Raw genomic sequence first — 27417 nt, 5'->3', positions numbered from 1 at the left:
TTTTCTTCTTTTCTTCTTTGTTTTTCTCTTACCGACATTAATAGCATTAACTAAGGTCTCTTTGAGTACCACCCAACCACTTCTCTCAGCAACCCGTTAAGTGAAATCAAAAAGATGGCAAGTAACTCGTTAGTTATTCGCAAGGGCACTATGGCACGCGACCTAGGATCGGTTCGGACCGCCGACCATGTGGCGATCATCATAATGGGAGCCGAGAGCTCAAACGGAACGCCCGTCATCAACCATGATGATCATGGCCCAAGCAGATCTGTACAGATTAAGCTCGACGGGTCACAGTTCAGCGACGTCTCGGTCTTCCACTCACCGCAAGCATCACACATGCATGGAGTCAGGAGAGACGGGATGGGCAGGACGGGCAGGGCAGCACGGACGAGAGGGTGAGACACACAGGACTGAAAAAGAAGGAGATCCGCGACTGAGTAGATCTCAATGTCCAATATTTTTCACTTAAAAACCGCTGGTCGTGTCGCTGCTCGCTTGATTACATTCCTCTTCTTCAATCCATCTTCAATTCATCTTTAACTATCACCTAAGTCGAACTCTCTTCAAGATGGTCAGGTACGCTCTTGTTGCCTCGTGCATCGGCTTGGCCGCGGCCATGCCTCTCAACCTCGGGGTTCCGACACCAACCCCGGCCGCAGGTATGTTCTCCCCCTCACACCACCCCCATTTCTTTTTCCGCTTCTTTCCCTCCCCTTCCCGCCCGCCGCCGGATCACAGATACTGACACCCGAACAGGCGCCGTCAACTCCCCCTTTGGTGAAGACACACCTGCACCCGCAGTCCCGTCCGTGCCGTCCGTACCGGTGGCCAAGCCTGCCGTGCTCCCCAAGCGCGATGACACCCCCGCTGTCCCATCAGTGCCCGTACCGGAGCCTTCGGTGCCCGCGGTCGAGCCTGCCGTACTCCCCAACCGCAAGGACACCCCCGCCGTCCCGTCAGTCCCGGTGCCGGAGCCGTCTGTACCAGAGCCTTCGGTGCCCGCGGTCAAGCCTGCCGTACTCCCCAAGCGCGATGACACCCCCGCCGTCCCGTCCGTCCCGTCTGTCCCGGTGCCGGAGCCTTCGGTACCCGCGGTCAAGCCTGCCGTGCTCCCTAACCGCGAGGGCACCCCCGCCGTCCCGTCCGTCCCGTCTATCCCGGTGCCGGAGCCTTCGGTGCCCGCGGTCAAGCCTGCCGTACTCCCCAAGCGCGAGGACCTTCCCGCACCCCCCGTCCCGTCAGTCCCGGTGCCGGAGCCGTCGGTGCCCGCGGTCAAGCCTGCCGTACTCCCCAAGCGCGAGGACACCCCCGCTGTCCCGTCCGTCCCATCAGTGCCCGTACCGGAGCCTTCGGTGCCCGCGGTCAAGCCTGCCGTACTCCCCAATCGCGAGGACCGCCCCGCACCCCCCACCCCGTCCGTGGCCGTGCCTGCCGTCCCCAAGCGCGACGGCAGCGCCTTGGACAAGGGCATCCCGAAGGTGGACGGTGACGCGATCGCTGTCGTGGGTTGCAAGGGGCTTGCTGATGTACCCACGCCTGATCCAGTGGATGGTAAGGGTTGCGGGTCGGAGAGTGGGGAAGAGAGCGATGGGGAATCCTCCGAGAGCGATGGGGAGTCCTCTGAGAGCGATGAGGATTCCGGGGAGGAGAGTGATGAGGAGTCAGGGTGATGATTAGAGGGTGTGTGGTTTGTCCGGTTGTTTTTTTTTACTTCGATCGGCTGTGTTCAGGTTTAATTAGATGTTTCTAATATATGTTCTGCTTTGGTTCGGCCAGTCTGAATTGCCTTGGGGTTGGCCTTGCTCAAAGTGCAGATGATCAACTTATCCTAACGATGGGGAGAAAGCAAGACCAGGCCGTAACGCCCTGCGGGAAACGCGAGACTCATACATCATCGATGAAATGATCAAGGATCTACGCTATGGGGCTTTAAGTGTAGACTACGATGCAGTCGCGATATCTAGGGCCACCAGGGCGGACTTCTGGCACGGCTTTCAGGGCCGAGCGAAAAGTGTGTATAGTCTAACAATTACACGTCAGCCCCCTACTCTCTACATGATGCATGATCCAAACCAACGATCGCCAACATCTCCCTCACCGCAACCAGGTCATCATGCCGACCCTCCGAATCTGACCCATCTAGCTCAGCAGACGAAGGCGTCCCCGACGGCCCGACCTCGTCCGCGCTGCACTGCGACAACTCCTCAACAACCCCCCGGCCAGAGAAGCCCTACTTCTCCCACTCCTTGTACGCCTTCTGCCGCTGGCGGGTGTTCCAGCCCAGCTTGGCGCTGATGCTGTTGATCCAGTCCTCGCTGCGGCGGCCGTGGGGCTGGACGCAGGCGAAGGGGTACCTGCTCGCGCTGACGGTGACGTAGTCGCCGGGGGTCAGCTCGAGGCGCTCGCGGCCGTCGAAGCTCGCCCACGAGCTCGCGCGCGCGTCGTACGGCACGCCGATGCGCAGCACGATGGTGTCGGGCAGGATGACGGGCCGGAACGAGAGCGTGTGCGCGCAGATGGCCGTCACCAGCATGACCGGGTTCTCTGGGTGGCAGAGCGACCCGCCCGCGGCGAGGTTGTAGGCGGTGGAGCCGGTCGGTGTGCTGACGCAGATGCCGTCGGCCGAGACGGAGGTGAAGTGCTCGTCGTCGCCGAAGATGTCGACGTTGGACATGGCTGGGTTGTGTTAGTACCGTGTAAGCGAACAAACAGAAAGGAGAAGGGCGAGGACGGCTTACTTGGATTTGGCCCGCGGTCGACCACCACTTCGTTCAGCACCTCGTACGTCCCATCCGGTCGATGGGTGTGCTCGTCGTCCTTCTCCTCCCCGATCAACTCCTCCACCAGGTCCCGCGGTGGCCCATCATGATCCCCATCCAGCTCATTCTCCGCATGCTCCCCGTCCTCTTTCAACCTCGACCCCGTCTTCCGGCTGCGCATGACGGTCGCCTCAAACCGCAACCTCAAACTAACCGTGATACCCTCGCTAAACCCGTTCGTCAGGGTCTTCCGGTAGTCCTCAAAATCGAACTTAGTCAGAAAACCCAGACTCCCGAGCGCAAAGCTCAACACGGGCGGAACAATCCGCTGAAACAGCCAGCTGGCGTACAGCACCGTCCCATCCCCGCCCAGGGTAATGACAAAGTCAAACGTATGCGGCCGGGCCCTACACATCTCCTCAGTCCAAAAGCGCAACCTCTTCGCGACATCCCAACTCGCCTCCTCACTAACCTCCCCGGACACGACATAATCCCGCCTAACCTCCTCCACCAACCCGGCGACATCAAACCTCTTATTCTCTTTCAACTCCCGATCCACATACACCGTATACCTCACATCCCTTTCCCGGTCCAGCAGCCAGCGGCACAGCTCGCGCGTCTTGCCGATCAGCTCCGGGTCGTAGATCTTGGTCAGCAGGAAGATGGTGCGCACGCGGAACTTGAGGCGCATGGCGCCCAGGCGGCGGCTCAGCTCCCGCACGCCCCACGCCATCTCGCTCAGCTGCTTCTTGGTCAGCAGCCGCGAGTTGGGCGCGTCATCGGCGGCGGCGGCGGCGGTCGTCGTCGTCGTCGATGATGCCGAACGCCGGTCTAGCTGTTGTTGTGCTGGTGTGCGTGGTGCTGTGGTGGTAGTAGTAGTGGTGGCGGTGGTGGTGGTAGGGGGCCCGACCATCGACCGCCGCCATTGCTTCTCGTCGGCCTGCCCGACTCGGCCGCCGCCGCCGCCGCTGCTGTTGCTGTTGCTGTTGCTGCCGCTGCTGCCGGATGTGTTGCTTGCGGCGCTGTCGGCGTTGTCGGACGCCTCCTCGTCGGAGAAGCGGTGCGGGTGGTGTGAGTCGCGGAGGATGGTGGCGCAGGGGCGGTTGGGTGGTTCCTCGCACACATCTTCTTCTTCCTCCGTTCTTTCTTGCTGCTTCTGCTGCTGCTGCTGCTGTTGTTGCTGCTGTATCTTGCCTGTTGTGTTGTCGTTCCCAAAATCCTTCTCGGCAGTCTTGCCGTCAGCATGGCCGTTCTTGGGGTCGACAGCACGACTCGGTCCGGCTTCGTGGCTGATATCATGTTCGTGGTGTTGGTCGTGGTGATCTTGGTGATGGTGGTGGTCGTGTCGGTGGCGTGTTGGAAGATGGGTCTTGGCCTTCTGCTGGTTGGCTAGGAACTGGTGGACGAGACATTCCGTCTTCTGGTGTACCGGTGGTGGTGCCCGGCGGAGGTGTGGGGGGACAGCATCGCTCGCGACGAGGGAGCTCTTGCGGCGGTATGGGTTCGATTCATCAAAGACAACCTAGGTAGATATTGGCTACCATGCCATGACAGAGGTAGGACTACTTCTTACCTCGACTGGATACCGGTCCTCGTCACTCCCGGACGAGTGGGCGGGTTCCTCGAACGAGACTCGCTTCGGGGAGGGTTTGTCCTTGTCCTCCATTGTCGGCTTTGCTATGGTAGGTAGGCAATTGAATTGATAGTAACTCGATAGTAGTGCAATATGGTAGGTAGGTAGGTAGGGACTGATTGAATTGATGGTACAGTATACAGTACAGTAACTGTGGTTACGGCAATTGAGAGACTATCATCCAATTCACCCCCCAATTCCTTCGTGACTGGTCGTTGCCCTGCTGATCTCGTGCGAGACGGTGGGTGGGCTGACTCACTACCGTGTACTGTGGTGTTCTGGTAATGCTAAGCTGGGCCTGGTATCCTCAGGCAATCATGGTTTGTGTGTGTCCATATGTGGTGTGTTGGAGCGGGAAGTACGCGGTGGCGACGTCAGAGAGGAGAGGTACCCTGAGGGTTGCGGTACACTGCGTCATAGCGGGGTGGCTACCAGTCGAGACCATGAGCTCGAAATTTACCCCGCCTTCTTTATTCGACAATTGCAGAGAGGCTGGGAGGTTCCTGCTTCCTTGTCTCCCGTGCAAAAGCGGAGAAGGGAGAGGAAAAGGCTCGCCTCTTCAAGCTCAGGGATACCTACCTTACTCGTGGGCAAGTCATCCTGGCTGTTGGCCTCTACAGATTTGAGGTAGAGAGATGTACACACACAGTAAGAAAAGGGAAGTGAGAGATGGGATGAAGATCGTCGACGGGATAGATAACAAGAGGGAAAAAGAGGCAAGAAATATACTGTAAAATAAACGTGCTTCATCCTGGGAAAGAAGCCCCCCCATCAAAAGACCCGAAGTCGGGCATCGACGCTTCATGTGATCCAGCAAATCTCAACTGCATCCAGGTTGTTACGGCGGCGACAGGGATATACCAAACTCCCAACATACACACGCCATACAACCGCGAAGATTACTGCGTGTATGCCGGTTCCCATGACTCAGGACGCAACAAGCAACAAGATGAAGCACCTCATCCTCGTCGGCGCATGCTACCTGGACACGATCCTGACGTGAGTCGCCTGACCTGCCCTGCCTGCCTACACTGCCCGTACACGACATCCACAAGAGGAGGAGGAGGAGCCGGGGAGCGGCGTGGGTGAGCAACACAGCACATCACAACACGGGAAAGCACTGGGGTCGGTCAGATGATCAAATGAATCTCACGATCGCACTCACTCACACACAAACACACACTCACGCACACACACACTCACACTCACACACGCAGGGTCCCCCACTTCCCCGACGAAGACTCCAAGCTGCGCGCGACCGCACTGCAGGTGCGGCGCGGGGGCAACTGTCCCAACTCGCTCGAGGTGCTCGCCCAGCTGGTGGCCCGGGGCCCGCAGCGGCTCCCGATCCAACTGCATCTGGTGTCGTGCCTGCCCGACGCCCGGTCGGCCGCCACGCGCAAGATCTTGTCGTCGTTTGGCAACGGCAACGGCGACGGGGATGGCAACGGCGATGGCAATGGCGACGGCCTCGGCTGCGACATCGACTTTAGCCACTGCCTCTACCGCGAGGGCTACGAGCAGCCGGCGAGCTGCTACATCGTCCGCAGCGGGGAGACGGGGAGTCGGACGATTGTGAACTTCAACGACCTGCCGGAGATGACGGCGGGCGAGTTTGAGGAGATTGCCGACGCTTTTACGAAACACGGGGGGGACGAGTGCTGGTGGCATTTCGAGGTGCGGAAACATGTTGTCACCATGGACCTTTTGCTGTCTCGGAGTACAAGAGCGTGGCCTTGGGGTTGACCTAGACAAGGGCCGAATCCCAGAGACAACGCTCCGTTGCATCCGCTACCTCCGCCGGGTTACGCCGGCGAGCACCATCAGCGTCGAGGTCGAGAACCCTCACCGGGAAGGCCTGGTCGAACTTGCCGCCGAGGCCGACGCCGTCTTTTACTCGAGAAGCTGGGCTGAAGTGAGTGCATGAGTCGGTTCCCGTGTCTTCCGCGGTGTTTGACGTCCTGTGACACTTTCGCGCGAGCGAGTCGTGGGTCGGCGAGCTAAGAACATCTCAGAGCCGAGGGCACACAACTCCGGAATCTTGTCTCAGAGCCGAGGCGGCATCATCGTCAAAGGCGTAAGTTGCGCCCCTCGTCGCCTGGGGCGTGCTGCAGCTGTTGACACGTCGTGGAAACCTACAAAAGCGCCATCATGTTGTGCACGTGGGGAGAACAGGGCGCAGGGCTTCTTGCGCTCCAAAGTGGCGAATACATTCACCATCCTGCAGCTCCGTCTGGGGAGACGATATCAGTGGTCGAGTAAGTTGGCCCTCCATCTCCGTCTCTGGTTGGTGGAGCACGAGCAGTGCGGTGCTGTGAGCTGCAGCAGCAAGCAGCAGCAAGTGAGACCAAGTACGAGCAGACTGCTGCGAGCAGTTGGGGCCGGACGGCGGGGCTTGCAGCCGCCTTGCATATCGTCCGTCGAAAGCTGCCGCCGAGGCTCAAATTGCTGTGCTAACCGTTGGGTGGTGTGGTTTCAGCACTATCGGCGCGGGTGATACGTTCATCGCTGCGATGCTGTATGGCCTGCATGCTGACGCCTGGAGCCGTGAGACAAAGCTCGCCTTCGGTGTCGGACTGGCCACCAAGAAGGTCCAAACGGAGGGCTTTGCAGGACTGGTAACCTAGCGTGCTGCAAGTCTTGTTTTTGGGTTGGCTTGACTGTCAGTGCCCTCGTGATGACGTGGAAAGTCCCAGTTCGGCCTCTTCGACGAGTCAACGAGACCAAGAGGCAAGGTATCGGAATCGGGTAGGTGGCAGACGGCAGGGGGAGAAGATGTGCGCCGTGAAAGGACCCGAGGAAAGGGGGGGGAATCTGACGGCTCTCGTGATCAACCGCGCCCGGAAACGATCCCCGCCGCGGGGTTCCCAGAGCTGAGTGAAAAAGGACCAGAAGGCAAAAACACACGGCCAAGCGCCGAAAGTAACCCGCCGATGACTGCAAACTGTCTGTCACTCCGTGTGTTGTGTTGTGCTGGGCAAAAGGCGGTGAAATTAGTGGGTGTGCTAGCCTGGACACTGGTCCGCGGCACTCACCCTGCATAAAAAATTGGCTGTTCCTCGGGGAACGACGGCGCCGACACTGCAGGCTCTGGACAGAGGTTCCCTTGTGTGCCTCCCCTCTCACAGACAGACAGTTCACAGTTCCACAGGCGGGCAAGTTTTTAGCCTGTGGAGTTCAGACAACAGGCGACCCATGCCGCTGCAGACAGCAAATAGCCACACCTCCTCGTGAGTGAAAATCCAGGCCGCGCCCTCAACATCCGGTCGCTAGTTCTCCGGTTGCCCTCAAGCGAGGAGCGGGTGCGAGAGAGCGAGTGTGTGTATGGATGCGAGTGGGAAAACCGGTCGAGGCAGACGCGGTCCTTCGTCTGATGCGACCTGTCGCCTGTCGGGCAGCAGCCGAGGCTCTCCTGAACATTCGGAAGGGAAGAGCCACCAGGAGAGAGACGCGCAACCGGACCAGGGAGATTGTGAGAACGGAGGCGGCACAAGGCATGGCCGGATCGGCAATGTGAGCTCAGCCATCTCGGTGAAATGAAGTGGCAGCGATGGAACGACGAGCCTCGGAGCCTGATGCATCCCGACGATGGAACGGAGGCATGGGCAACAAGCCGAGCACTGCGCTGGCGTTCTCGGCAAGCTTCCTTTTTTCTGTGCCACGCCCGTTTGTGGAGGATGAGTGGGTGCTTGATGAGCACGTTGAACGGAGCGCGAGCGGTGGAGTGAACCATGGACTGCCTGTTCTGGCATGGGCCAAGGGTGACGTACGACGCTCTTTGGCTCCGTCGAGGCGGGCAATACCGCCGAGCAGTTTTTTCTGTTGTTGCATCCCGTGGAAAAACCAACGAGTGGGAATGTTTCGCAGGCTCTGGGTGTGTGGGCGACAAGCTGATTGATCATTCATGGATCGCGCGTTCCGGGCCCGACGGGATCCATGGATTGGCCGTCACAGGGGCTCGGGGGGGAAGGGGGGGCTGCTCCAGCAGTGTGCAGTGGGAGGAGAGTGGAGAGTGGATGCTCGTGTGTGGAGCGGTTCCATGCCTTGAGATGGCTCCTTTGCACCAGGCCCGATTGCCGCTGGGAGGAAGATGAGCGGCGTCCTGCTGCAACCCGGGCCGTCGAGCTGAGTCCCAACCTCGTTCCATCCACGGCCCTTGGTGACCAGGGATGTGATACGCGAGTCTCACCCGGGGCTCTTTCGGACTTGCATGCAAATAACGATGCCTGTTGCTTGGCGTTTTAATAATGTACCTGCTAGGGGGGTGTCTTGGTCACCTTTGTGAACCCCCACTGTCGATTGAAAGACCTCATCGAATTGCTCACTCCCCCGGGCCTGCGGCGGATGTCCTGACGAACGAAAGCCGCAGGCTTGGCAGGTCTGTTGATGAAAGTGGCACAACGTCTCGCGTTCATCCTTGACACCTTGGTTGGAGAGGCGAGCCTCCACTCGTCTCTCCCGCTTGGGCCTCGAAGATTGCGTCTGAATCAGGTAGCATGCCAGCATGCTCACTTCGGAGAGGACTCGTCTCCTCTCTCGTTCGTTAGTTAGCGTGATGGGCTTTCCCGAGCAGATTGGCGGTCGAAACAAGCCGGAGTTCAGCCGCTCGCGCTCGCGCTTCCCCATGCATGTTGTGTTGGAAAAAGGCGGCTTATGGAAAGCAATGACCCAGACGTCGTGGCGTTTGTGAATTCCATGCCCCCCTGTTGCCGATGCGCCCCCCCAGCCAAGCCCAAAGGCAAGCCAAGAATGGTGATTACCGACCATTGGGCGGAACCGTCACCGAAGAGGCCATCGACCTCTGTTCCCGTTTGGATCCTGTCATCACATGGGACCCCAGAAGCCAGTGTTGGGGTGCTCATGCACAGGGCTGTTTCGCCGGTCGCTTCGGCGGCTTCCACGGGATTCGCGTTCATCAATGTGCGCCCCGTTTGGGAAGGTCTTGGCGGTTAGCGTTCCCCTGACCCATCATTGCGCTGCAGGGGAACCGCGCATGGATATCTCCGGTGGGGAGCTTGAAGCCCGGCCTTCTTTCTTTCGTGGACATCGCCGCCGCGAAAGAGCCCAAAGCGCAACCGGGTGGCCTTCATGACTCGACCAAGGCCGGCTGTTCGTCTGCGGCGTCACTTTCGATCCTATTTGGTCAGGATGACGGAGAACAGCCGGCATATTCGCCGCAATGAGGGACCGCCGATAAGGCCGTGGTGACGGTGGGCTGTTCGTGTCAAGCACCAATCCGTCCAGTCTGACGATCCCCGGACCGCCATCACGGCGAGTCGGAGGGCGGCGAATCCCAGCGGCGAAACACCCGCAGGCAACCCACAGCCGGTCCCAGCCCTCATCTTGTAGTGGATGCACGGATACGTCAAACACTTTTTCTCTTCCCTTGGTCGTTCCATACATACCGACATTGGATGGACAGACATTTGCGGAAGAGGAAGCTGCAGGCCGCGAGATTCCCGAAACCAGGGTGTTGATGACAATTGTCGCACCTCCGTTGGAAATGATGACCCCCAAAAGACAGGCGGGAGCCCGGACGGTGCATTGCCGTCATGCGGTATTGGGGAGAAGGGGAAAAGTGGGTGGGCTTGCGGCACCCGATTAAAATAGTTCCAGGCCGCAGCCGGATGCTGGGATGGAAGAGCTTGGCGGGCTCTGAGGAAAAAGAGGACCTGGCATTTCGGTTCGAGCCCCACTCTGTTTAACCAATGAGCAGGATTCGACCACAACAGGGCAAGACGTGGGGAAGATGCGATCTGATCAAGGATCCCGGCTGTGGGTCGAGTTTGCGCATGGCCCGGGGGTGCACCTGCCCGTTGCAACTCCGTTGTGTGAGCGAGGAAAAAAAACCAGCCGCGAGCATCCGCACTTCGCAGAAGGAACCTCTCACTCGCTCCTGCGCTCCTGTCCACTTTTCAAATTTTTGATGAGCGGCACTGATACACCCAACAAGGATCTGCAGGCAATCCGTTTGCACAGCAGGCAGTCTCTCCCAATTCATTCTTTTCATTTTATTCCCGCTTATGGCTGATCGGTCGGCCTTACGCCCGGCCTTCCTTCTGGCGTTTCAGTCCGACTTGTCCTGGGTATTCGTCACTACACAGTACTCAGTACTTCGTATCGTTACAACGGTGAGACAACTAACAAGTTCGAGATGCCATGGGAAACAACGGAGAAATCAAGAGACTAACCACGTTCGCGCTGATTATCGAACTGGAGAATGGACATCTGGACCTCCCTCTCGATGATGGGCAACTTCGCCGTGGAGCCGATCGGAACCCAACCCCAAGGTGGCGCAGCCTCTGCCAGTTCTTGTCACCAAAAAGTCGTGATCGTCAGTGGAGTCCGTGGCACAGATGTCTGATATCTGGCATCCCGCAGATTCCAGGCCAGCAAGGAATGTGCCGTTTGAGGCCGACCCGAGCCCGAGCCATGCTAGGCCGTTGATGCTGCACCAAGCCGTCGAGCGAGATTTCGACCCCTTGCCCGTCACCCGTACTCGGTACCTCAACCGGCAATAAGGCAAGCTCCTGCGCGTGGGGTACTCTGGACATGTGCATCTCTGGATTCATGCTGCAACCGCCATCGCGAATCCTTGGCAAGGCCGGCTTTATCCACACACACCTCGCCCTCCGGTGGACGATCACGGCCTCGGACACGCCCCTTGGTTCTGGATGGTCGGCTCTCCTTGCCTCCACAGTACCGAAGGAAACTGATTCCCTGGCGCACCCCACCGCTTGGACACGCCTCGCACACCCATGCAGAGCGGGTCCTCTGCCAGCGCGTACCAGTAAACTTGCGCTAATCTCAACTTGGGCGAGTGATGTCCCCTCGTGCGCTAAAACGTCGCTCCCCACCCCCTTGTTTCCTACCTTGCATCCTCAGAGGGAACGCTCCGCTCGACCTCGCCTGTGTTCAGCGCCGGTTAGGTGACCCCGTACCTGCCCTCCAGTGACACAGCCGCCTGCCCGCATCGCAGGGCGGGTTGGTCTCGGTCTGCGTGCCATGGGGCTCAATTTGAGGCGCCAGCCCATGCTCGGAAGGACCTGCAGGTCAAGGGAGGGGGGCTCCTCTGCTCGCGACCGTGACCACACAACCACACAGGCAGCGGCATGACTTTCAACCAACCTTGCAAACCCAAGCCGCCTCATCCACCTGCCTCCGCTTGACCGCCGCCCACACTGTTCCCGACACCCCAATCCTCCACAGCAACATCGCGCTATCCGCAACCAGCCACGGGCAGCCCACCGCGAGGAGATCGGTTTGACTTTTCGCCCCTGCAACCCTGCGCCAGAACGCCCCCTTTCAGCGATGATGGTCCCACCCATCCCTGTCGCTTTGGGCCTTGCAGGACCACAAGTCGAAATGTACACGACCTGAGCACACAGTGATGCAGACCAGAGGCCCGAAACCACTTCACCAGATCCCCGTCCCAAGGGTCGGGCAGGCTAAAACAATCCCTGCACATGCATATGACGCAGGTGTCGAGAGCCCCAGTGTCATGGAACAGCTCCCGTTGACACGCACTCTCCCTCCTGGCATGCCAAAGCGGCAACAGGAGGCTTCCCCATCACCCAGATGAGCATGTCTTATTGTATCCCTCTCCACGTCCAACATGACTAGGGAGACTGCGTTTGCAGACAAGGTTTGGTTTCCCTCTCTTCTTTATCCATAACAAAACGTCCGGCCCTTTTTCCTGAAGGCCCGACTTCCGCATATTACAACCACCACTTCCCTCAATATCAGCTCTCGCCCAGCTTGATATACCACACGGCGTCTGGCAAGAGTCCTTGTCTCTCCTTGTTACCGCACCTTTCAGCTCTCTTCCTAGTCCATGTCAGGACAATAGCAATTTTACCAACATCAAGATGATGCCATCTCTTGTCGGCGCCAACATGGTCGGTGTGCCTCACCACCAAGTTTCTAGCGGCGCATACACCATCGACGCCATGTTCAACGAACTCTCAAGGCAACTCGGTGGGCACACGAGGAGATACTCGAGGGCGGCAAACGGGCAGCAAAGAGCAGGGAATGCCATGAGGATAACCAAGCCCAACAGCGCCAGCAACAGCCCGAGGTCATCAACACTACAGGCGCGGAGGAGGACGCTAATCGGGGATGCTTTTCGGGGCGGGCTTCAGGCCCCGTCCCCGGCGGTGCACCAGGCACAGCTACCGACGCCGTCGTCAGCACCCCAAGACGAGTGCTTCTACGGGCGGGAAACCTCGAGACCGGCACGCCCGGTGAGCTGGCACCCATCGTCACAGGACGCACAACAGTCCCTCTACGCCCAGCCCGACACGAACTTTTACTCCTATTCCGCTTACGACGACGCCCTGGCGAGCCTGCAACACTTCCCTCCCACACCGGGGCCGGGTTCGGGCTACACGTCACCGATGGAGTCCTTCTCGCCACTCTCGCTGCCGTACTCGAGCTTCAGCTCTTCGCAGCAACAAATCTATTCTTCCATGAGCCAACCTGTACCGGCGGCGCATCAACAGCAGGCCGCGGCCTTCTCGTCAGCTACCTGCTCCTCCGATTATGCCGCGGTTGCCGCACCTTCGGAGATCCCGTACCTACCCCTTACCCACGCGGCAGACGACACGATCGCGTGGGATCATCACCCAGATAGCACGGCCCTGTTCAGTCGGCCTACGGCACCCCCCACGCCGGAGGATTTTGCTTACGCCCTCGATCCCAACCAAGTGACGGAGACGTTGGCTCAACAAAAGCAGCCGACAAAGCCGGAAGCTGCCCAGCAGGCGTATCAGCCGCTCATTCACGACGACGAGAACGATGACGAGTCTGAAGGCGAAATCCTCTACGGCATGGGGCTCTACGATGCGCCGGGCCAGGTCAAGGAATCATCGCTGCACCAATCTGTCGTTCACTCCCTGCTCGGGGGGGTGAGGGACAACAAGGAAGAGGAAGACACGGGCAAGGGGCTGGGTCTCAAGCTCGAGGATGCGTGGGAGCCGCCCGCCAGCGAGGATGAGAACGAAGAGGACAACGACGAGGACAACGACGAGGATGACGATGGGGAGGGACAGTATGATTGAGCCGCACGCTGGATACGTGACTGGACTACCTGTCCCGTTTGCTCCTCTACTTTCTGAGTTTAATTTTTTTTGTGTTTGATGCATACAAGCGAGGTGCTTTTACGGGTGGACAGCATGGACATGGACGGGGACAGGGGCATAAGGGCACGGATACGGGTACGGGCACGGGTACGGGAGAGGCAACTCATCAAACGGATAAAACGGGATAGTAAGCAAAAGGTTTGGCGTTTCTCGGAGATGGCACTACTGTGTACATCGGGAAAGGCAGAGCCAACTCATGTGGGTTTCACAACTCGGGGAAACCCCCGAAGATCCATTAATTTCACAAATATTGTGTAAAGAAATCTGGCCTTGGCGTACCTTATGTCGTGTACTTGTACGGTGTATGCCAGAGATTTAATTAGCGGCTCCGGCCAACTCAACGCTGAGATAAGTTCATGGTTGTCTCTCATCCGGTCTTAATATTGCCCGTGACAGTGACTTAGCCACCTGCATGCATGCATCTCTGATGGATGGTGGGCTCTTCTACGGGTAAGGGGGAGCCCACTGGGGCGCCTGCCGCTACTATTGCTGTTATTGCTGCGGTGAGATTGCGCAACTGCAGGTTGAGTTGAGTGTGTTGGTTGAGTACTTGCAGCTTTGTACCTCGCAAACCTCAGGCTAAGTCGACGGGAACCCGCTCAACCGTGCCGAACCACCCCCCCATTCCCCTCCCCATACTTTCCCTTCGTACCCCGCCATACCCGCCGTACCCCTCATTCAAATTGTTTGCCAAACTGCAAATCTTTTGGGCCGTTATCGGAACACGGGAGGGAAACCGAGGGCGATGGAGCAAGTGGGCAGGTCCGGTCCATGGGAGTGAGTCAAGCAGCAGAACCACAAACACAAAAATAAATCGTCACTTTTGTTGACCATATTTTGCCAGGCGAGAGCAGGAATTTCCCGGCAGACCCAGAGATTACCTAGCCGTACAAGTCTGCACACAACCAAGATGGCTTCGCAACAGTAAACTGCCCCCACCTTCCTCCCACCTCGCACTTTCCATGTCACCATCCCTCACATCCATCACACCCAAACATCGGCACACGCAGGGACACCATCTTCGAGACGGCGGCTGACATGGATTTCCCGCCTCTAGCAAGGTGCTCATGCTCGGCGCGGGCTTCGTGACGCGGCCCACCCTTGATATCCTCAGCGATGCTGGCATCCCCGTGACAGTCGGTATGCACCCTTCGCCCAGCTTCCATCTCCGAGAGAGCAACGACCCCCCCATTAACCGTGTAACACACAGCCTGCCGCACCCTGGCATCGGCCCAGCAGCTGTCCGAGGGCGTCAACAATGCGCACCCCATCTCGCTCGACGTGACCGACGACAAGGCGCTGGACGCCGAGGTGGCCAAGCACGACCTGGTCATCAGCCTGATCCCCTACACCTTCCACGCCACCGTCATCAAGTCGGCCATCCGCAACAAGAAGAATGTCGTCACCACGAGCTACGTCTCGCCGGCCATGCTTGAGCTCGATGCCGACGCCAAGGCCGCCGGCATCACCGTCATGAACGAGATCGGTCTGGACCCGGGCATTGACCACCTGTACGCCATCAAGACCATCGACGAGGTGCACAAGGAGGGCGGCAAGATCCGTAGCTTCTTATCCTACTGCGGCGGGTTGGCAGCCCCGGAGAACTCGGACAACCCCCTCGGCTACAAGTTTTCGTGGTCGTCGCGCGGCGTGCTGCTGGCCCTCCGCAATGCGGCCAAGTGGTGGCACGGCGGCTCCGTCGTCGAGGTGTCTGGCAAGGACCTGATGAACGCGGCCAAGCCTTACTTCATCTACCCGGGCTTCGCCTTCGTCGCCTACCCGAACCGCGACTCGACCCCCTACAGGGAGCGCTACGCCATCCCCGAGGCCCAGACCATCGTCCGCGGCACCCTGCGTTACCAGGGCTTCCCGCAGGTCATCAAGGTGCTCGTCGACATCGGCTTCCTCGAGGATGCGCCGCTCGACATGCTGTCGCGCCCGGTGCCCTGGAAGGAGGCCACGCAGGCCATCATCGGCGCGCCTTCGTCCTCGGCCGCCGACCTCGAGTCGACCATCCTCGCCAAGGCGACCTTCGAGTCGGACGAGGACAAGCAGCGCATCCTGTCAGGGCTCCGCTGGATCGGCCTGTTCTCGGACGAGGCCGTCACGCCCAAGGGCAACCCGCTCGACACGCTGTGCGCGACGCTCGAGCGCAAGATGCAGTTCGAGGAGGGGGAGCGCGACATGGTCATGCTGCAGCACAAGTTCGAGATCGAGCACAAGGACGGCTCGCGCGAGACGCGCACCTCGACCCTGTGCGAGTACGGCGACCCCAAGGGCTACTCCGCCATGGCCAAGCTGGTCGGCGTGCCCTGCGCCGTCGCCGTCAAGCAGGTCCTCAGCGGCCAGCTGCAGGACAAGGGCATCCTGGCCCCCATGAGCTCGCGCATCAACGACCCGCTGATGAAGGAGCTCAAGGAGAAGTATGGCATTACTATGGTGGAGAAGACCATCTCGTGAGCTGTGGCCGCTAAGGCAGAGGGAAATTTAAAATAGATGATGAGTGAGGATAGATAAAATGATTCTCATATTCAAACTTTCTGTGAACGAGCGCTTCGGGGGCATATATTCTCCAAACCAGCATTATTATTTCACCCCGCTTTTGATCGTTGCATGTTTACCACAACTTGAATAATGATTCAAGGAAGATTTGGACATGTCTGACTGAACGAAAGCAAGAAGGTGATGGACAGGGGTGCACTAACAGTGAAATCCGATCTCCCAGCAAACTTTGCCGTGTATGGAGTAATCCTTGTTAACGGACTCACTTTGACGAAACCTGTGACGCTGTAATTACAGTTCTTACAACAGCGATTTCACTATCACGATACCACGAAGTACCTTAATAACTTCAAACCCAAGTCCATCACCACGCCCGCCCTCATAACCCTTTCCTCACCCCCCAAATCAACGACCAAGCATACATCCCCTTTTAGAATTCCTCCCGATGGTACAATACATCTTCACTCCCTGGCGCAACCGCCACGAGCTGCTCGCCGTGCGCGCGCAGTTCTACCCGGAGCATCACCACCACGACACCACCACCAACGCACCCCAGACACAACGAACACAACCCCAATCGCAACCCCAATCACGAACCAACCCTCATTCTCGGCCCTGGTCACAGCCTCAGTCTCAAACTCGGTCCAACCCCACCACCACCGATACAGCCACCACCAATGCCGCAGCAGCAAAACAGCAGGCCGTCGCCCGCGTGTCCATGTGGATGCACCGCGGCGGCTGTCCGCACATGGTCGAGTCGACGGCGCTGCTGATGGCGGCCATGTTGAGTGATGAGGGGTATGGGAACGGGAGTGGCGATGGTGGTGTTGGTGGTGGGAATGGTGGTGGGAGTGGTGGTGTTGGCGATGGTGGTGTTGGTGGTGGTGCTGGTGGTGCTGGTGGGAGTGGGGCGGCGGCGGCTTCGAGGGCGTATGCTGTGCGCGCGGCGTACTCGGCTGCTTTTAGTCGGTGAGTTTGTGTTTTCTTTATTGACTTTTTTCCTACTGGGGTTTGGGCTGTTTGGCTGCTGGCTACGTTGAGAGTGGGTTGGGGCAGTTATGCCCTTGCGAGGGTAGTCCAGGCTGTGACCTCGGGTGGGCGTCCAGCGAGGACGAGTAGGGAATTGGGCTCCAAGGGGCGAGGGAGCATGTCATGGACGACGAGGCATGAGCGCTTTTACTCTCGAACTATCCCCATTCCATCGCCCCCCCCCCCCCCTTATACCACCACCCCATATCACCCCAGCATCCACCACTCCCAGCCCATCTCCCCTCCCAACCCAGCTAACCACCCCCTAGCTTCGTCACCGGCCTCCTCGACTCGCACCAGGACAAGCAGCGCAAGATGTCCATGTACGACGTCGCCAAGAGCGTCGGCCTGCCCGCCACCTTCGTCGAGCTCCGCCACCAGGCCACCCACGAGCAGCTGCCCTCGCTGCCCCGCCTGCGCGCCGCCGCCGCCAGCGCCCTGCAGTGGATCTGGGACTACTACTGGCGCGGCCTGGAGGCCCCGCTGGCCCTGTCGTCCAGGTCCGCGGCTTTGCTCGCGCGGTTGCCTTTGGCTTCGTCTTCGTCTTCGTCTGCGGCTGGGGTTGGTAGTGGGGGTGGGAGTGGGAGTGGGAGTGGTTCCGGTGGGCAACCCGCTCAATCGGGGGTAGGACGTGCTGGGTCACCATCACCGTCTCGGAAATCACCGAAGGACCGGGTTAAGGGACGGGAGGGTATTTCTATGGATACCGATGTCCGTGAAGAGGAGAAAGAGTTGCATGTGCTGCTGAAAAGGTATCTTGAGGGCGAGGAGGAGCAGCTCAAGGGCGAGATTACGAGGTTTAGCGAGGGGTTGGTTCTGACCGTGTTGGATTCCATCTCGGGGAGTACAAGGGATAGCACGGTGATGCGCCGGGCGTTGGCGCTACAGCGGGACATTTTGCTAAATGGAGTGGGTGCGGACCGGATGGAGGAAGATGAGGTACCTAAGGGAGAAGGGCTGTCGAAGAGTCTTGGGGTTGTGGAGGATAAGGTGGACAAAGTGAGGGATGGGATGGAGGTGGAGGATGAGGGGGAAACGGTGGTGACGGAGGACGATGAGGAAGAAGAAGAAGAGGAGGGCGAAGATGGAGAGGATGGGGATGAGGTTGCGATGGCTGAGGTGCAGCCGGCTTGGGTGCTGTATCAGGAGGAGTCTTGGGTACCGAAGCCCATTGGGGTGGTATAGGCGGTATTGTCTGTGCTATGGCGGTTATCTACATCTTGACAGCACGTCGCAGGCCTTCAACTCATCGTCTTCCCGCTGCCCCTGAATTCGTCTAGGAGGACAGACGGTCGAGAGATGGGTGGTCATGTGACTGCGGGGCTGGTTACGGCACGTCTCGAAGCGAGTCGTCCAATTACGACGTCACTCCGTCCTGCCTGCCGAGCTGCATCTGTTCCTGCCGTCAGCGGTTGTCAAGACCCGGATTCGTCAGGTTTCCATCTGTTTAACTCCCCGCTTATACAATCTGCACTAGTTCGCTGCTCCGGCGTAACTGTATACTCCGCATCCCAGAGCATGTCCGCTTTCACTGCTGCCAGACGTCTTTTCCAGCCCAGATACAAATTCTCTTCATTAACTGCCAGTGTAAGCTTCCCCTTTGTACTCCGTATCTGACATTTGAGACCAAAACTAAATTGTGATATTACTCAGCCGGCTACCGTTCGCACAATGCATATCCAATCGATTCCTATGTGTAAGTCTCAATGGACAACTGCCATTGAAAGTGATGTCGAGAGTAATATGATATGCCATTGCAGGGGCGGGGAAGAGCGACAACTACGCTTACCTCGTCGTCGATGACAAGTCCAAGGAGGCTGTTATCATTGATCCGGCACACCCGGCCGAGTGAGTGTTCACTGTATGTAATACTCGAGGCACCAGAAACTCACATTACTAGGGTTGCGCCGGTGTTGAAGAAGGCTATCCAAGATGGAGCTATTAAGCTCTCGGCCATCATAAATACCCACCAGTGAGTATCCGTGGTATCCGGTACGCAAAACGGGAAGCTGACCTTCCAGTCACTGGGACCATGCTGGTGGGAATGAGGAGCTCGTGAGTTGACTAGGTACTCACCACTCGATCGATTGACTGTGTCCTGACCGTCGCAGCTTTCCGAGCTCGGCCAACCCCTCGAAATCATCGGCGGCAAGGACTGCAAGAAAGTAACCAAGACGCCCGCTCACGGCACGACCTTCAACATCGGCGACATCGCCGTCAAGGCGCTACACACGCCCTGCCATACCCAGGACAGCATTTGCTTTTTTATGCAGGATGGCGAAGACAAGGTTGTGTTTACAGGGGATACTCTGTTCCACGGAGGCGAGTTGTTGCCTTGCTAACAGTCCTTGTGATTACCCCTTTCTGACCGTCGGCAGGCTGTGGCAGGTTCTTTGAGGGTAACGGTGAGGAGATGCACAAGGCGTTGAACGTGACGCTGGGGTCGCTCCCTGACGACACCCGGGTCTTTGTGAGTCAAACACCCCGACCTCCCGACCACAGTGCTGACCGTCTTCAAGCCCGGCCACGAGTACACCGGGGCCAATGCCAAGTTTGGTGTTTCGGTCCTCCCTAGCGAGCCGGTCAAGGCCCTCGAGTCATTCGCCAAGGACAACCGGGAGACGCAAGGCAAGTTTACTATTGGCGACGAGAAGAAACACAACGTGTTCATGCGGCCTCAGGTAAGGAACCGCCGCGGACGTTAGTGGCTCTGGCAGCTGACCCGAGAACAGGACCCCGCGATTCAGAAGGCAACAGGCGAGACGGATCCTATTGCCATCATGACCAAGTTGCGCGAGATGAAGAACAACTTCAAGTGAGTCGGCTGTCCCGGGCCTGGTCAGGGGGTGCCCGATTCATGGACACGAGGTTGATCAAGAGTTTGGGGGTGTGATCAGGGAGGTGGTTGTAGAGAAGTCCAATCTGTAAAAATAGCTGCGAACCATGCCATGAAGGCAAGTCCAACTTCGTTCCATGAGGTCGATGCCCTCGGCACATTCACAGTGGTCGTACAGCCAATAATTCATATGCCTGAGCATTGAAATGTCTCCGCCAGCCCATGCCACCAGAACCCGACAGGATTCAGGCGCAGTGAACTCGCGGACGCGCCTCAAGAGAGACACGGGGTTTTTAATATTGCTTCACTGTCCACACTTGCTCGCCCTGGGTTTGAATGGAGGCGGCAAGCTCTAGCAAATTTTGAAGCGGTCGACACTGAAATATCGAGTACCATGGGAAGGCACACATCCTTTGAACATGGAACCTGACAAAACCGGTGTCTGCCTACCACCTACCTGCATGCGCTTCTCTTTGTTTAAATACCGCCTAGCGACTTGGATTGGAGTCTGGCAGCGAGGGAGAAAGAAAGCGGCTTGGTTGAGGCAACTTTCGACACGGTTTGCACCATTCTGGTATCGTCGAGGTTTATGGTGGAAAGAGGAAAATTTCAACGCAGCGGGACCGGTATATAAACTCGGCTCTCACGTGCCCAGGCGCCCACTTGGCGATAACCGCCCCACCCTGGAAGATCAACTCCACCTCCATCCACTCTCGACAGCGGGTTGCCGCGATCCCACCTGCGCGCCGTCGCATCGCATCGCAAGTTAGTGAAATCAGTCTTAACTCTCCCAGAAACAAAACCGCTACAATGGTAAGCCACCCTCCCCTCCACACCCCACACACCACACCAAACCACAACCCACTAACCAACGCCCCCCTTTCCCTCACAGCCAACCCGACGCCGCCCCCCATCCACCACCAGCACCACCACCCCCAAACCCTCCACCAGCACCAGCACCACCACCACCCCGCGCCCCTCCAAACTCGCCAAAGAACACGCCCTCACCGCAGCCGAAGAAGCCGAGCTCCACGAAGCCTTCTCCCTCTTCGCCGAACCCATGGACGGCGAAGAGCCTTACGGGGTCATGCCCATCAGCGACGTACGACGCGCGCTGATCGCACTCGGCCTCCCGCCCTCGTCCCCCGCGCAGCTGGCCGAGTTCGCGTCGGTGCTGGACCCGGACGAGGAAGGGTTCGCGACGTACGAGGCGTTTGTGGGCGTCTGCGCGCTGCAGTTGCATGCGAGGAGGGATGCGGCGGAGGCGGAGGCGGCTGGTGATGAGGGGGGGGCGCATGCGGGGGAGTTGGAGGAGGCGTATGGGTTGTTTACGGAAGGGGGGGAGGGGGGGGGGAAGGGAGGCGGAGGTGATTACGTTGGCGGATTTGAGGAGGGTGGCGAGGTTGTTGAGGTTGGATGCCGAGGGGCAGGGGGTGGGGGGGAAAGACGGGAGTGGTGGTGGGAAGGGGAAGGGAGATGGGTTGGTTGTGACGGAGGAGTTGTTGAGGGATATGATTTTGGAGGCGAACGGGGGTGCTGGGGTGGGGAGGGGGGTGAGGAAGGAGGAGTTTGATAATGTGTTGAGGAGGGCAGGGGTTTGGCGGTGACGATGTTGGTGACGGCGGTGGTGATGATTGGGATGGGATATCAGGGAAGCGAGTGAATGATTCAATGACGCGCCGCGGCTGGGACGCTGGGGTACGGCGTGTGGCGATCGATGGCGGGCATATATGAGAGATGACAACCGGGAAGAGGAAGCCCATGCACACCACGGTCAACCCTACGACGGGAGCAGGCATGTGAATTTGCTGTCCAAAACGAGGACACGCGAGAGAACGGGGTGGTCCCTAGTTATTTAGATAACTGTTCTCTACATCCAAGTGGATATGCCCACTGCGGCGATACAGCCGTTGACATGGAACGCAACGCCGCCATATGCAGACCGTATTTTCCAGATCCCCATATATGGCTGGGGTTGTGAACAAGACACGCTTCTTTCAATGAAATGGCTTACTCCCCTACGTTCATTGGCCTTCCGTCGGCGGCACCTCAACAATCTCAGGCGCTTGCCCTTGCTTAGCACCAGATGTCGACTCCTGTGCCGCCTTGGCCGCTGCCGCCTCCCGCGCGCGCTGCGAGTCAATCACGACCTGCAGCTCGGGCGGGACCTTGAACCCGGCGTGGTCCGAGTGCTTCTTGTAAAAGTAGTTGTCCGGCTTGGGGCGGAGCTCGGCGGGCAGCTCTTCGAGCACGCACTGCACCATGGCGTCGATGGAGGCCTGGCGGGACGCGTCGCGGTGCCAGATGGAGATGAGGTGCGAGTTGAAGCGGACCGAGAGGCCGACGCCGCAGATTTGGTCGCCTGCGTATCACACCCGGGTTAGTGACCGGCAAAGACATAGGCACAATAAAATCACGAGGACCGGATGGGCATACCGTCTTCCAAGACGCTCTGCAGCTTCTCCCCGATCGCCAGCAGCTGCACCCGGTTCCACACGTCCGGCCCGTTGCTCTTGGGCACCCGGAAGGTCCAGCTGCCGCCCAGCACGTTCCGGCGGTCCTCCCAGATGGGCTTGAACCCGGCCTTGAAGAGGTAGATGCTCTCGCGCATCTTGATCTGGTCTACCGGCGTGTTGTTGTTGTACCGCCAAAAGTCCTGCACGCTCTCGATCGGCGCGCCCAGCTGCTCGAGCTCCGCGTGGTATTCCCCATTGTTGTTGTCGCCCGCCTGCTGTTGCTGCTGCTGGTCTTTGCTCTGCTGCCGGTCGAACCACACGTTCCAGTAGTGCTGGGTGGGTAGGGGGCGCATCGCCTTGAGAAAGTTGTGCTTGGCATCGTTGCGCTGCTCGGCGGGCGACGACACGCCGCTCATGGGGGAGTTGGGGTCGGACGACTGCGATAGCCCCGAGAGGCCACGCGTGAAGAGGGAGGGGCGCATCGACATGGTGGTGGTGGCGGCGGCGGGGGGGATGGGGTTCTTTGTCCGGGCTGTCGTTGGTTGGGGAGGTGGCGGCCCTGCTGCTGCTCCTGGAGGAAGGGATAGGGGTAGAGAGCGGATGGAAGGGCAGAGTCGGGTAGAATATCTACCGAGATGTAGATACCCGTTGAGACTGTGGCACGGGTGGAACAGACGCGAAAGATCCACGTCACGGGAGTTTGTCCGTCAGCGGCCTTGTGGGCGAGAGCAACGTTGGCCTGCGTGACTGCGGCAGGTTGTCGATGGCCGGTCTTGTTCCCGGTTTGTTTCAACTGATGGGCAAAAAGATGGGACGAAGCAGAGCCGCAAACAACTCGGAAGACAACTGAAATATTCAAACTGGTCGACTTAGCAACTGTTTGCTAAAATCATCTGCTGCATCCGAAGCGAAGGTGCTTCGTCTAGCTAGGTTGTCGTTTTGGTCAGCCAGGGGTTGTGACGCTGCGATGGAACGTCGATTGTCAGGTGAGGAAGGACAACGAAACGAGGGGCAGGGCCAAGGTGTGGTGGTGCGCGCGTGGGGGAATTGCGGGAACGAAGGTACCTAATTAGGGAATCGCCCTCCTTCCCGGTCAGGTGTCCGTCGGTCTGCTGCCCTATGGGGTCACGGCCGTCACACACAAAGAAAGAGACAACAATACGAGGGCGTCAATTGCTACAGAATGAGAAGCGAAGCGCCGTTCCAGGTTGGGCGGCCGAGACGAGCAACGTCCATGAATGGGGATCCCAGGCCGGGGGGACGTGGAGCATTCCCCCACCTGTCGGTGGGCTTGTACCTCGCGGACAAAAAAAGCCGGACTCTTGGAACACAACGAAAGCCATCCTAAAGCCCAAAGGACTGGATTTATCCATTTAATTATGTTCTATTTTGCCCTCTTTTCCATTTGATTTATTTTTCTCGATTTCTTTTCATTTGTCCTTTTTGCTTGATTCTTGCTCTCCTTTCAATTTCTTTCTGTTCGTCCGTTTTGCTTGATTTCTTGCTTTCCTTCCATGTTCGGCCTTTTTTGGCCAGAGGGTCGCTTGTTCCCCTGTCGGCCCCCAAGCTGAAACGGGCATGGTGGGGCAGCCTGTGTGTTTCAACTGAGGCCGGCAGCTGAGTGAGGCGCGCTGTGGGGCGAACCGCCAGCAGAGGGCCTGACGAGAGAGCCTCCCCCGTCACTTGTTGGTGTTGTTGTTTCTCCGCTTGGCTCCTTGCAGCTCTTGTACATACATACCCACGTCAGGCTCGGGTCGCTCGGCATCCCACCCGCCATGCACAATGGCGGCATTGCATCTCGACAACTGCTCCAGTTGTGCACAAAGGGGCAAAACAGTGACACTGCGGGGTGGTATCTTGGCGGCGCTATCCCCTGTGTTGCTTGGACTGTTTCTTCATGCTGTTGTGACGTGGTTTGGCCCTCTGCCAAAGGTTGAAGGTTCCGAGCTGGCTGAAATGGAACGGAGATCTGCCAGCGATGGCGTCCTGCACGAGGGACGCGAGAAACAAAGGTCCCATGCACCCACTTGTGGATTGTCGGTCTCGGGCCGGGTCGTCGGGCTGCCCTGTGCCTTGCCCGTGATCCTTCCAGGGTTCCATCGGAGTTTCGTGTCAACCTCTGTTGGCTTGCTGATGACTCGCATTGTTGGGCCTTGTCTTTCTTTCGGTTTGTTTTTTTTGCCTTTGTATTTTCAAATTTGATTTGCCCAAACAAGCAAAAGCCTGGGGCTGTGTGGTCTCGCAAGTGCAGGCGGAGGGGCGAGATTCAAAGCTGGGGAGATACGGAATCGGCTCTTGGCACTTGAGCTGACCAAATGGGGCTTTGCCGGCCGGGATGCAAGTGCCTGACATAGTGGGTCACGCCGACCACCTTCGAGCCCTACGGTGAATCAAAGATGGCAGCAGAAGACGGCCGACCAGAGAAATGTTGCTTGGAAATACAGGGAACGAATTGCCCAAGTGCGAGACATCCCAAACACACACCTGACCTGAGGTGACCTTTTTTTTCGAAAGTGGGGGCGGGGTTTCCAGGTTCATCTGAAGTTGGCCAGGTGCTGGACCGACCTTGAGTTCCGTTAGTTAGGTACCTCCCTGGTTACAGCACTTGCAGTCTCTTTCCAGCGCTTTCATCTCCAAGCTGCACCCAATTTCGATCAATCTTCCATCACCCACTCGATCAGTATTTTCTCTGACCTACGAGTGCAGACCAGAACAGCAGAGTTGTTTTGCCCCTCGTGATCGAAGCGCCATCCATTTCTATTTCATTTGGTCATTTTTCGACCTTTTCTCGACACTCCAAAACGGAACCTGCAGCTCCCACAACCTGGGCCACGCACGACCACCACGTCGCTCTCCGCCTCGCCTCGCCTTGCAACCTTCTTCCCCGACCACCAGATCACCTGCCAGCTGGCATTGGGCACCACGACGTTTATTCTTCCCCCTCGGTCAGCGCTATTCAAGGGCCAAACGTCATTGTTCCCACGTGGACAGCAACGCCACTAGTAGGTATGCCCTGACCTTAATCGGTTCTCTCTTTCCTAGCGTTCCCCGGCGCATCGCTCTCATTCCCTATATCTCCCCTCCGTCTGTCAATCGACACTTCGGATTCCTTTCTCCGTCCGTCAAACTTCACAGCCCTTTCCAACGCTCTTCTCGGGAATCCATCTTTCCGGCTCTCTCCTCCCCAATTTCCACTCCCACTCTTGGCCATCTTGCTCCCGCCATGGCTCCTCAAATCAGGATCGTGGTGAGGGACAGAGGGCTCTTCGCGACGGGGACGCCTGTCAAGCCCTTCGCTGCCTTCAAGGCGGCTCAGTCGGTGCAGCCTCCTCGCTCGAAAAGAGGCGATTTGGCCATGCTCCGGCTGGGGCTTGACATCGCCCTCGAATACTTCAATAGCGACGGAAGCGTGTCCATTTCGTCGCTAACAACCAAAGCCAGACTCTGGGCGGACCGGTACTTTAAGGGGTACCCGTACGCAGCGAAGAGGCCAACTGCCCTTTTGAGAACCTTCCCCAACCTCTTCAACTTGGACATTGAACGTACGAGTTTTCCTACCTGCGAGCCTAGCCCATTACTAACAAACTTGCAGCCCATCTTCGACTGCTACCAAAGATCATGTCACCACCGTCCTCTCCCGAGCCCGAGGGCGCTAGTCCTCGAGATCTCCGCCGTTTTGAGCGGAGAGCCATGAACTCCGAGGCATTCCCCGAGTTTGCCGAACCCACTCTTGCTTCGGATGCCGAGATTGAGCGAATCATCGATCTCCCGAACCGCCGCACTGCGCCCACCACCAAGCCGACAATGAGGGTCGACGCCTCTATGCTTCGCGGCTCGGGCCTGATGAGCACGCTCCCCGAGTTCCTCGGCCAGCTGGCGCGGGCCAACCTGGAGACCGAGACAACGCTAGCCAACGACCCAGACGCCGTCCGCTTCGAGCTTGACGAGGACCAGGCTGCATCCCAGCAGCACGTCGAGATGAACCTGTTTTCGGGCTTAGTCGAGGCTCAGAAATTGAGACACCAGAGGCGCATCATCCTCCCGGGTGACCTCGCCGTCAAGCACCCGGGTACCCCCCAACAAGATAGCAGCGAGCACGAGGGCAACATCGATGGCATGCAACGCACCGACGAAGACAGCGGTGACGAGACCGACGCCTCAACCTCCACAACCGCCAGCCTGCACGCCAACCTCAGGAAGCGCAAGGCGTCAGATTCCGTGGACGACGATGACTCCGAGGCCGCCAGCCCGCCCAACAAGATCCGCCTCCAGTACCGCTATCCCACCCCCAAGATCCGTCACTACGACATGAAGCGGCGTAAGCTGGTTAGCCGGCCGAACCCGGATGCCGTTCCCAACGACCCGTTCGAGCCCAAAGCTGCCGCCCACAAGGACTCCATCACCGTGGCTGTGGGCGACAGGCCCACCAGCAGCGGCAGCAACGTCAGCGCCTCTTCTTCATCAAGTGGCGGCCGCGTCCCGATCACCAGAATTCGCGTCCCTAGCCGCAGCCCCGACGGATCGCGGTCCACCTCCCCCGATAGAATCATCATGCTGCGGCATCCCGTGATGCCATCGGCGACGGGCTCGCGCGATAGTAGCGAGGAGCCGGGTTCATCTTCGAGCCGCCGGACTAAGATCAAGGTGGTACAGAGGGAGCGGCGGGACGCGGAGAGGAGGACATTGATTGAGGAGGTGGAGTGAACTCTCGACCTCGACTAATTGAAGGGCATATTTCGACATTGTTCAAACATTTTTTCTTTTGTCATTGTATCGGCGGATACACTCTCAGCATTGGAGTTGGCAGCGATGTAATAGGCGTTATGGATGGCTGCATGAGCACCGTTTCACCTGCGGCTTGGCTTGGAGCTGGCGTTGCATGATACACAGGGAACACGGTACCTGATCGGGTGGCGGTTTACGGAGTCGGCGGCATTGGCATTGGTCAGGGAGGATATACCCTAGACATCACCTACGTCCTTTCTTTTGTGGTATCGCTTTTTTCCTTTCGTGGTTTGCGTCCAGTCAACGGCATGGACATGGGCATAGACACGGGTAT

The 27417-nt window shown here is 58.4% G+C and overlaps 11 protein-coding genes across 11 annotated transcripts; 8 read left to right on the top strand and 3 right to left on the bottom strand.

The window, feature by feature from the left end:
* The first annotated feature begins 207 nt into the window (after nucleotides 1-207).
* On the top strand, nucleotides 208-1789 carry B0H64DRAFT_96226 (uncharacterized protein). The gene is made up of 2 exons (XM_062809037.1): nucleotides 208-662; nucleotides 760-1789. Exons 1-2 carry the CDS (start codon nucleotides 572-574, stop codon nucleotides 1671-1673), a joined length of 1005 nt encoding a protein of 334 aa, XP_062662808.1. The 5' UTR covers nucleotides 208-571; the 3' UTR covers nucleotides 1674-1789.
* Nucleotides 1790-1953: 164 nt separating this feature from the next.
* Nucleotides 1954-4553, bottom strand: B0H64DRAFT_96314 (ATP-NAD kinase-like domain-containing protein). Its single transcript, XM_062809038.1, has 3 exons — nucleotides 4336-4553; nucleotides 2742-4284; nucleotides 1954-2679 (listed from the first exon to the last, which is right to left on the bottom strand). The coding sequence occupies exons 1-3, from the start codon at nucleotides 4426-4428 to the stop codon at nucleotides 2234-2236; spliced, it is 2082 nt and encodes a 693-aa protein (XP_062662807.1). The 5' UTR covers nucleotides 4429-4553; the 3' UTR covers nucleotides 1954-2233.
* Nucleotides 4554-5344: 791 nt separating this feature from the next.
* B0H64DRAFT_415644 (Ribokinase-like protein) lies at nucleotides 5345-7022 on the top strand (the record flags this gene model as incomplete). Its single annotated transcript, XM_062805113.1, has 6 exons — nucleotides 5345-5394; nucleotides 5613-6072; nucleotides 6152-6310; nucleotides 6377-6472; nucleotides 6571-6653; nucleotides 6875-7022. 6 exons carry the CDS (start codon nucleotides 5345-5347, stop codon nucleotides 7020-7022), a joined length of 996 nt encoding a protein of 331 aa, XP_062662806.1.
* Nucleotides 7023-8354: 1332 nt separating this feature from the next.
* B0H64DRAFT_96495 (uncharacterized protein) lies at nucleotides 8355-9263 on the bottom strand. Its single transcript, XM_062809039.1, has one exon. The coding sequence runs from the start codon at nucleotides 9160-9162 to the stop codon at nucleotides 8581-8583; it is 582 nt and encodes a 193-aa protein (XP_062662805.1). The 5' UTR covers nucleotides 9163-9263; the 3' UTR covers nucleotides 8355-8580.
* A 2747-nt stretch (nucleotides 9264-12010) lies between these two features.
* B0H64DRAFT_316629 (uncharacterized protein) lies at nucleotides 12011-13454 on the top strand (the record flags this gene model as incomplete). The annotated part of the gene is made up of 2 exons (XM_062800296.1): nucleotides 12011-12040; nucleotides 12264-13454. 2 exons carry the CDS (start codon nucleotides 12011-12013, stop codon nucleotides 13452-13454), a joined length of 1221 nt encoding a protein of 406 aa, XP_062662804.1.
* Nucleotides 13455-13905: 451 nt separating this feature from the next.
* B0H64DRAFT_387971 (Saccharopine dehydrogenase) lies at nucleotides 13906-16134 on the top strand. Its single transcript, XM_062803241.1, has 4 exons — nucleotides 13906-14312; nucleotides 14380-14459; nucleotides 14593-14675; nucleotides 14746-16134. Exons 1-4 carry the CDS (start codon nucleotides 14307-14309, stop codon nucleotides 15993-15995), a joined length of 1419 nt encoding a protein of 472 aa, XP_062662803.1. The 5' UTR covers nucleotides 13906-14306; the 3' UTR covers nucleotides 15996-16134.
* Nucleotides 16135-16482: 348 nt separating this feature from the next.
* B0H64DRAFT_415641 (Las1-like-domain-containing protein) lies at nucleotides 16483-19885 on the top strand (the record flags this gene model as incomplete). The annotated part of the gene is made up of 11 exons (XM_062805112.1): nucleotides 16483-17006; nucleotides 17336-17627; nucleotides 17757-18033; nucleotides 18192-18296; nucleotides 18582-18653; nucleotides 18827-18914; nucleotides 19088-19121; nucleotides 19178-19395; nucleotides 19455-19536; nucleotides 19598-19729; nucleotides 19772-19885. The coding sequence occupies 11 exons, from the start codon at nucleotides 16483-16485 to the stop codon at nucleotides 19883-19885; spliced, it is 1938 nt and encodes a 645-aa protein (XP_062662802.1).
* Nucleotides 19886-20712: 827 nt separating this feature from the next.
* Nucleotides 20713-21565, top strand: B0H64DRAFT_371660 (uncharacterized protein; the record flags this gene model as incomplete). The annotated part of the gene is made up of 3 exons (XM_062802173.1): nucleotides 20713-20715; nucleotides 20795-21219; nucleotides 21496-21565. The coding sequence occupies 3 exons, from the start codon at nucleotides 20713-20715 to the stop codon at nucleotides 21563-21565; spliced, it is 498 nt and encodes a 165-aa protein (XP_062662801.1).
* Nucleotides 21566-21813: 248 nt separating this feature from the next.
* On the bottom strand, nucleotides 21814-23029 carry B0H64DRAFT_96137 (translation initiation factor eIF 4e-like domain-containing protein). The gene is made up of 2 exons (XM_062809036.1): nucleotides 22339-23029; nucleotides 21814-22264 (listed from the first exon to the last, which is right to left on the bottom strand). Exons 1-2 carry the CDS (start codon nucleotides 22844-22846, stop codon nucleotides 21927-21929), a joined length of 846 nt encoding a protein of 281 aa, XP_062662800.1. The 5' UTR covers nucleotides 22847-23029; the 3' UTR covers nucleotides 21814-21926.
* A 925-nt stretch (nucleotides 23030-23954) lies between these two features.
* On the top strand, nucleotides 23955-24638 carry B0H64DRAFT_96094 (uncharacterized protein). The gene has a single exon (XM_062809035.1). It carries the CDS (start codon nucleotides 24141-24143, stop codon nucleotides 24558-24560), a length of 420 nt encoding a protein of 139 aa, XP_062662799.1. The 5' UTR covers nucleotides 23955-24140; the 3' UTR covers nucleotides 24561-24638.
* A 943-nt stretch (nucleotides 24639-25581) lies between these two features.
* On the top strand, nucleotides 25582-27062 carry B0H64DRAFT_318118 (uncharacterized protein; the record flags this gene model as incomplete). Its single annotated transcript, XM_062800372.1, has 2 exons — nucleotides 25582-25900; nucleotides 25951-27062. 2 exons carry the CDS (start codon nucleotides 25582-25584, stop codon nucleotides 27060-27062), a joined length of 1431 nt encoding a protein of 476 aa, XP_062662798.1.
* Between the last annotated feature and the right edge of the window lie 355 nt (nucleotides 27063-27417).

Source organism: Chaetomium fimeti (assembly GCF_033439085.1).
Source record: "Chaetomium fimeti strain CBS 168.71 chromosome Unknown B0H64scaffold_2, whole genome shotgun sequence".
NCBI classification, from domain to species: domain Eukaryota; kingdom Fungi; phylum Ascomycota; class Sordariomycetes; order Sordariales; family Chaetomiaceae; genus Chaetomium; species Chaetomium fimeti.
The sequence above is the reverse complement of the archived record's forward strand: the minus strand, read 5'-3'. Positions and strand labels throughout refer to the sequence as shown.

What these genes read in the sequence shown, in the direction of transcription:
- B0H64DRAFT_96094 (XM_062809035.1), top strand. Translation starts at nt 24,141, where the DNA reads ATGGCGGCATTGCATCTCGACAACTGCTCCAGTTGTGCACAAAGGGGC.
- B0H64DRAFT_96137 (XM_062809036.1), bottom strand. Translation starts at nt 22,846, where the DNA reads ATGTCGATGCGCCCCTCCCTCTTCACGCGTGGCCTCTCGGGGCTATCG. An exon ending in GCAGAGCGTCTTGGAAGACG is followed by an intron (nt 22,265 to 22,338) that starts GTATGCCCATCC and finishes TGTGATACGCAG; the next exon opens with GCGACCAAATCTGCGGCGTC.
- B0H64DRAFT_96226 (XM_062809037.1), top strand. Translation starts at nt 572, where the DNA reads ATGGTCAGGTACGCTCTTGTTGCCTCGTGCATCGGCTTGGCCGCGGCC. An exon ending in GACACCAACCCCGGCCGCAG is followed by an intron (nt 663 to 759) that starts GTATGTTCTCCC and finishes ACACCCGAACAG; the next exon opens with GCGCCGTCAACTCCCCCTTT.
- B0H64DRAFT_96495 (XM_062809039.1), bottom strand. Translation starts at nt 9,162, where the DNA reads ATGGTCGGTAATCACCATTCTTGGCTTGCCTTTGGGCTTGGCTGGGGG.
- B0H64DRAFT_96314 (XM_062809038.1), bottom strand. Translation starts at nt 4,428, where the DNA reads ATGGAGGACAAGGACAAACCCTCCCCGAAGCGAGTCTCGTTCGAGGAA. An exon ending in AGGACCGGTATCCAGTCGAG is followed by an intron (nt 4,285 to 4,335) that starts GTAAGAAGTAGT and finishes ATATCTACCTAG; the next exon opens with GTTGTCTTTGATGAATCGAA. An exon ending in CGACCGCGGGCCAAATCCAA is followed by an intron (nt 2,680 to 2,741) that starts GTAAGCCGTCCT and finishes AACACAACCCAG; the next exon opens with CCATGTCCAACGTCGACATC.
- B0H64DRAFT_387971 (XM_062803241.1), top strand. An exon ending in ACCAAGATGGCTTCGCAACA is followed by an intron (nt 14,460 to 14,592) that starts GTAAACTGCCCC and finishes TCCCGCCTCTAG; the next exon opens with CAAGGTGCTCATGCTCGGCG. An exon ending in TGGCATCCCCGTGACAGTCG is followed by an intron (nt 14,676 to 14,745) that starts GTATGCACCCTT and finishes TGTAACACACAG; the next exon opens with CCTGCCGCACCCTGGCATCG.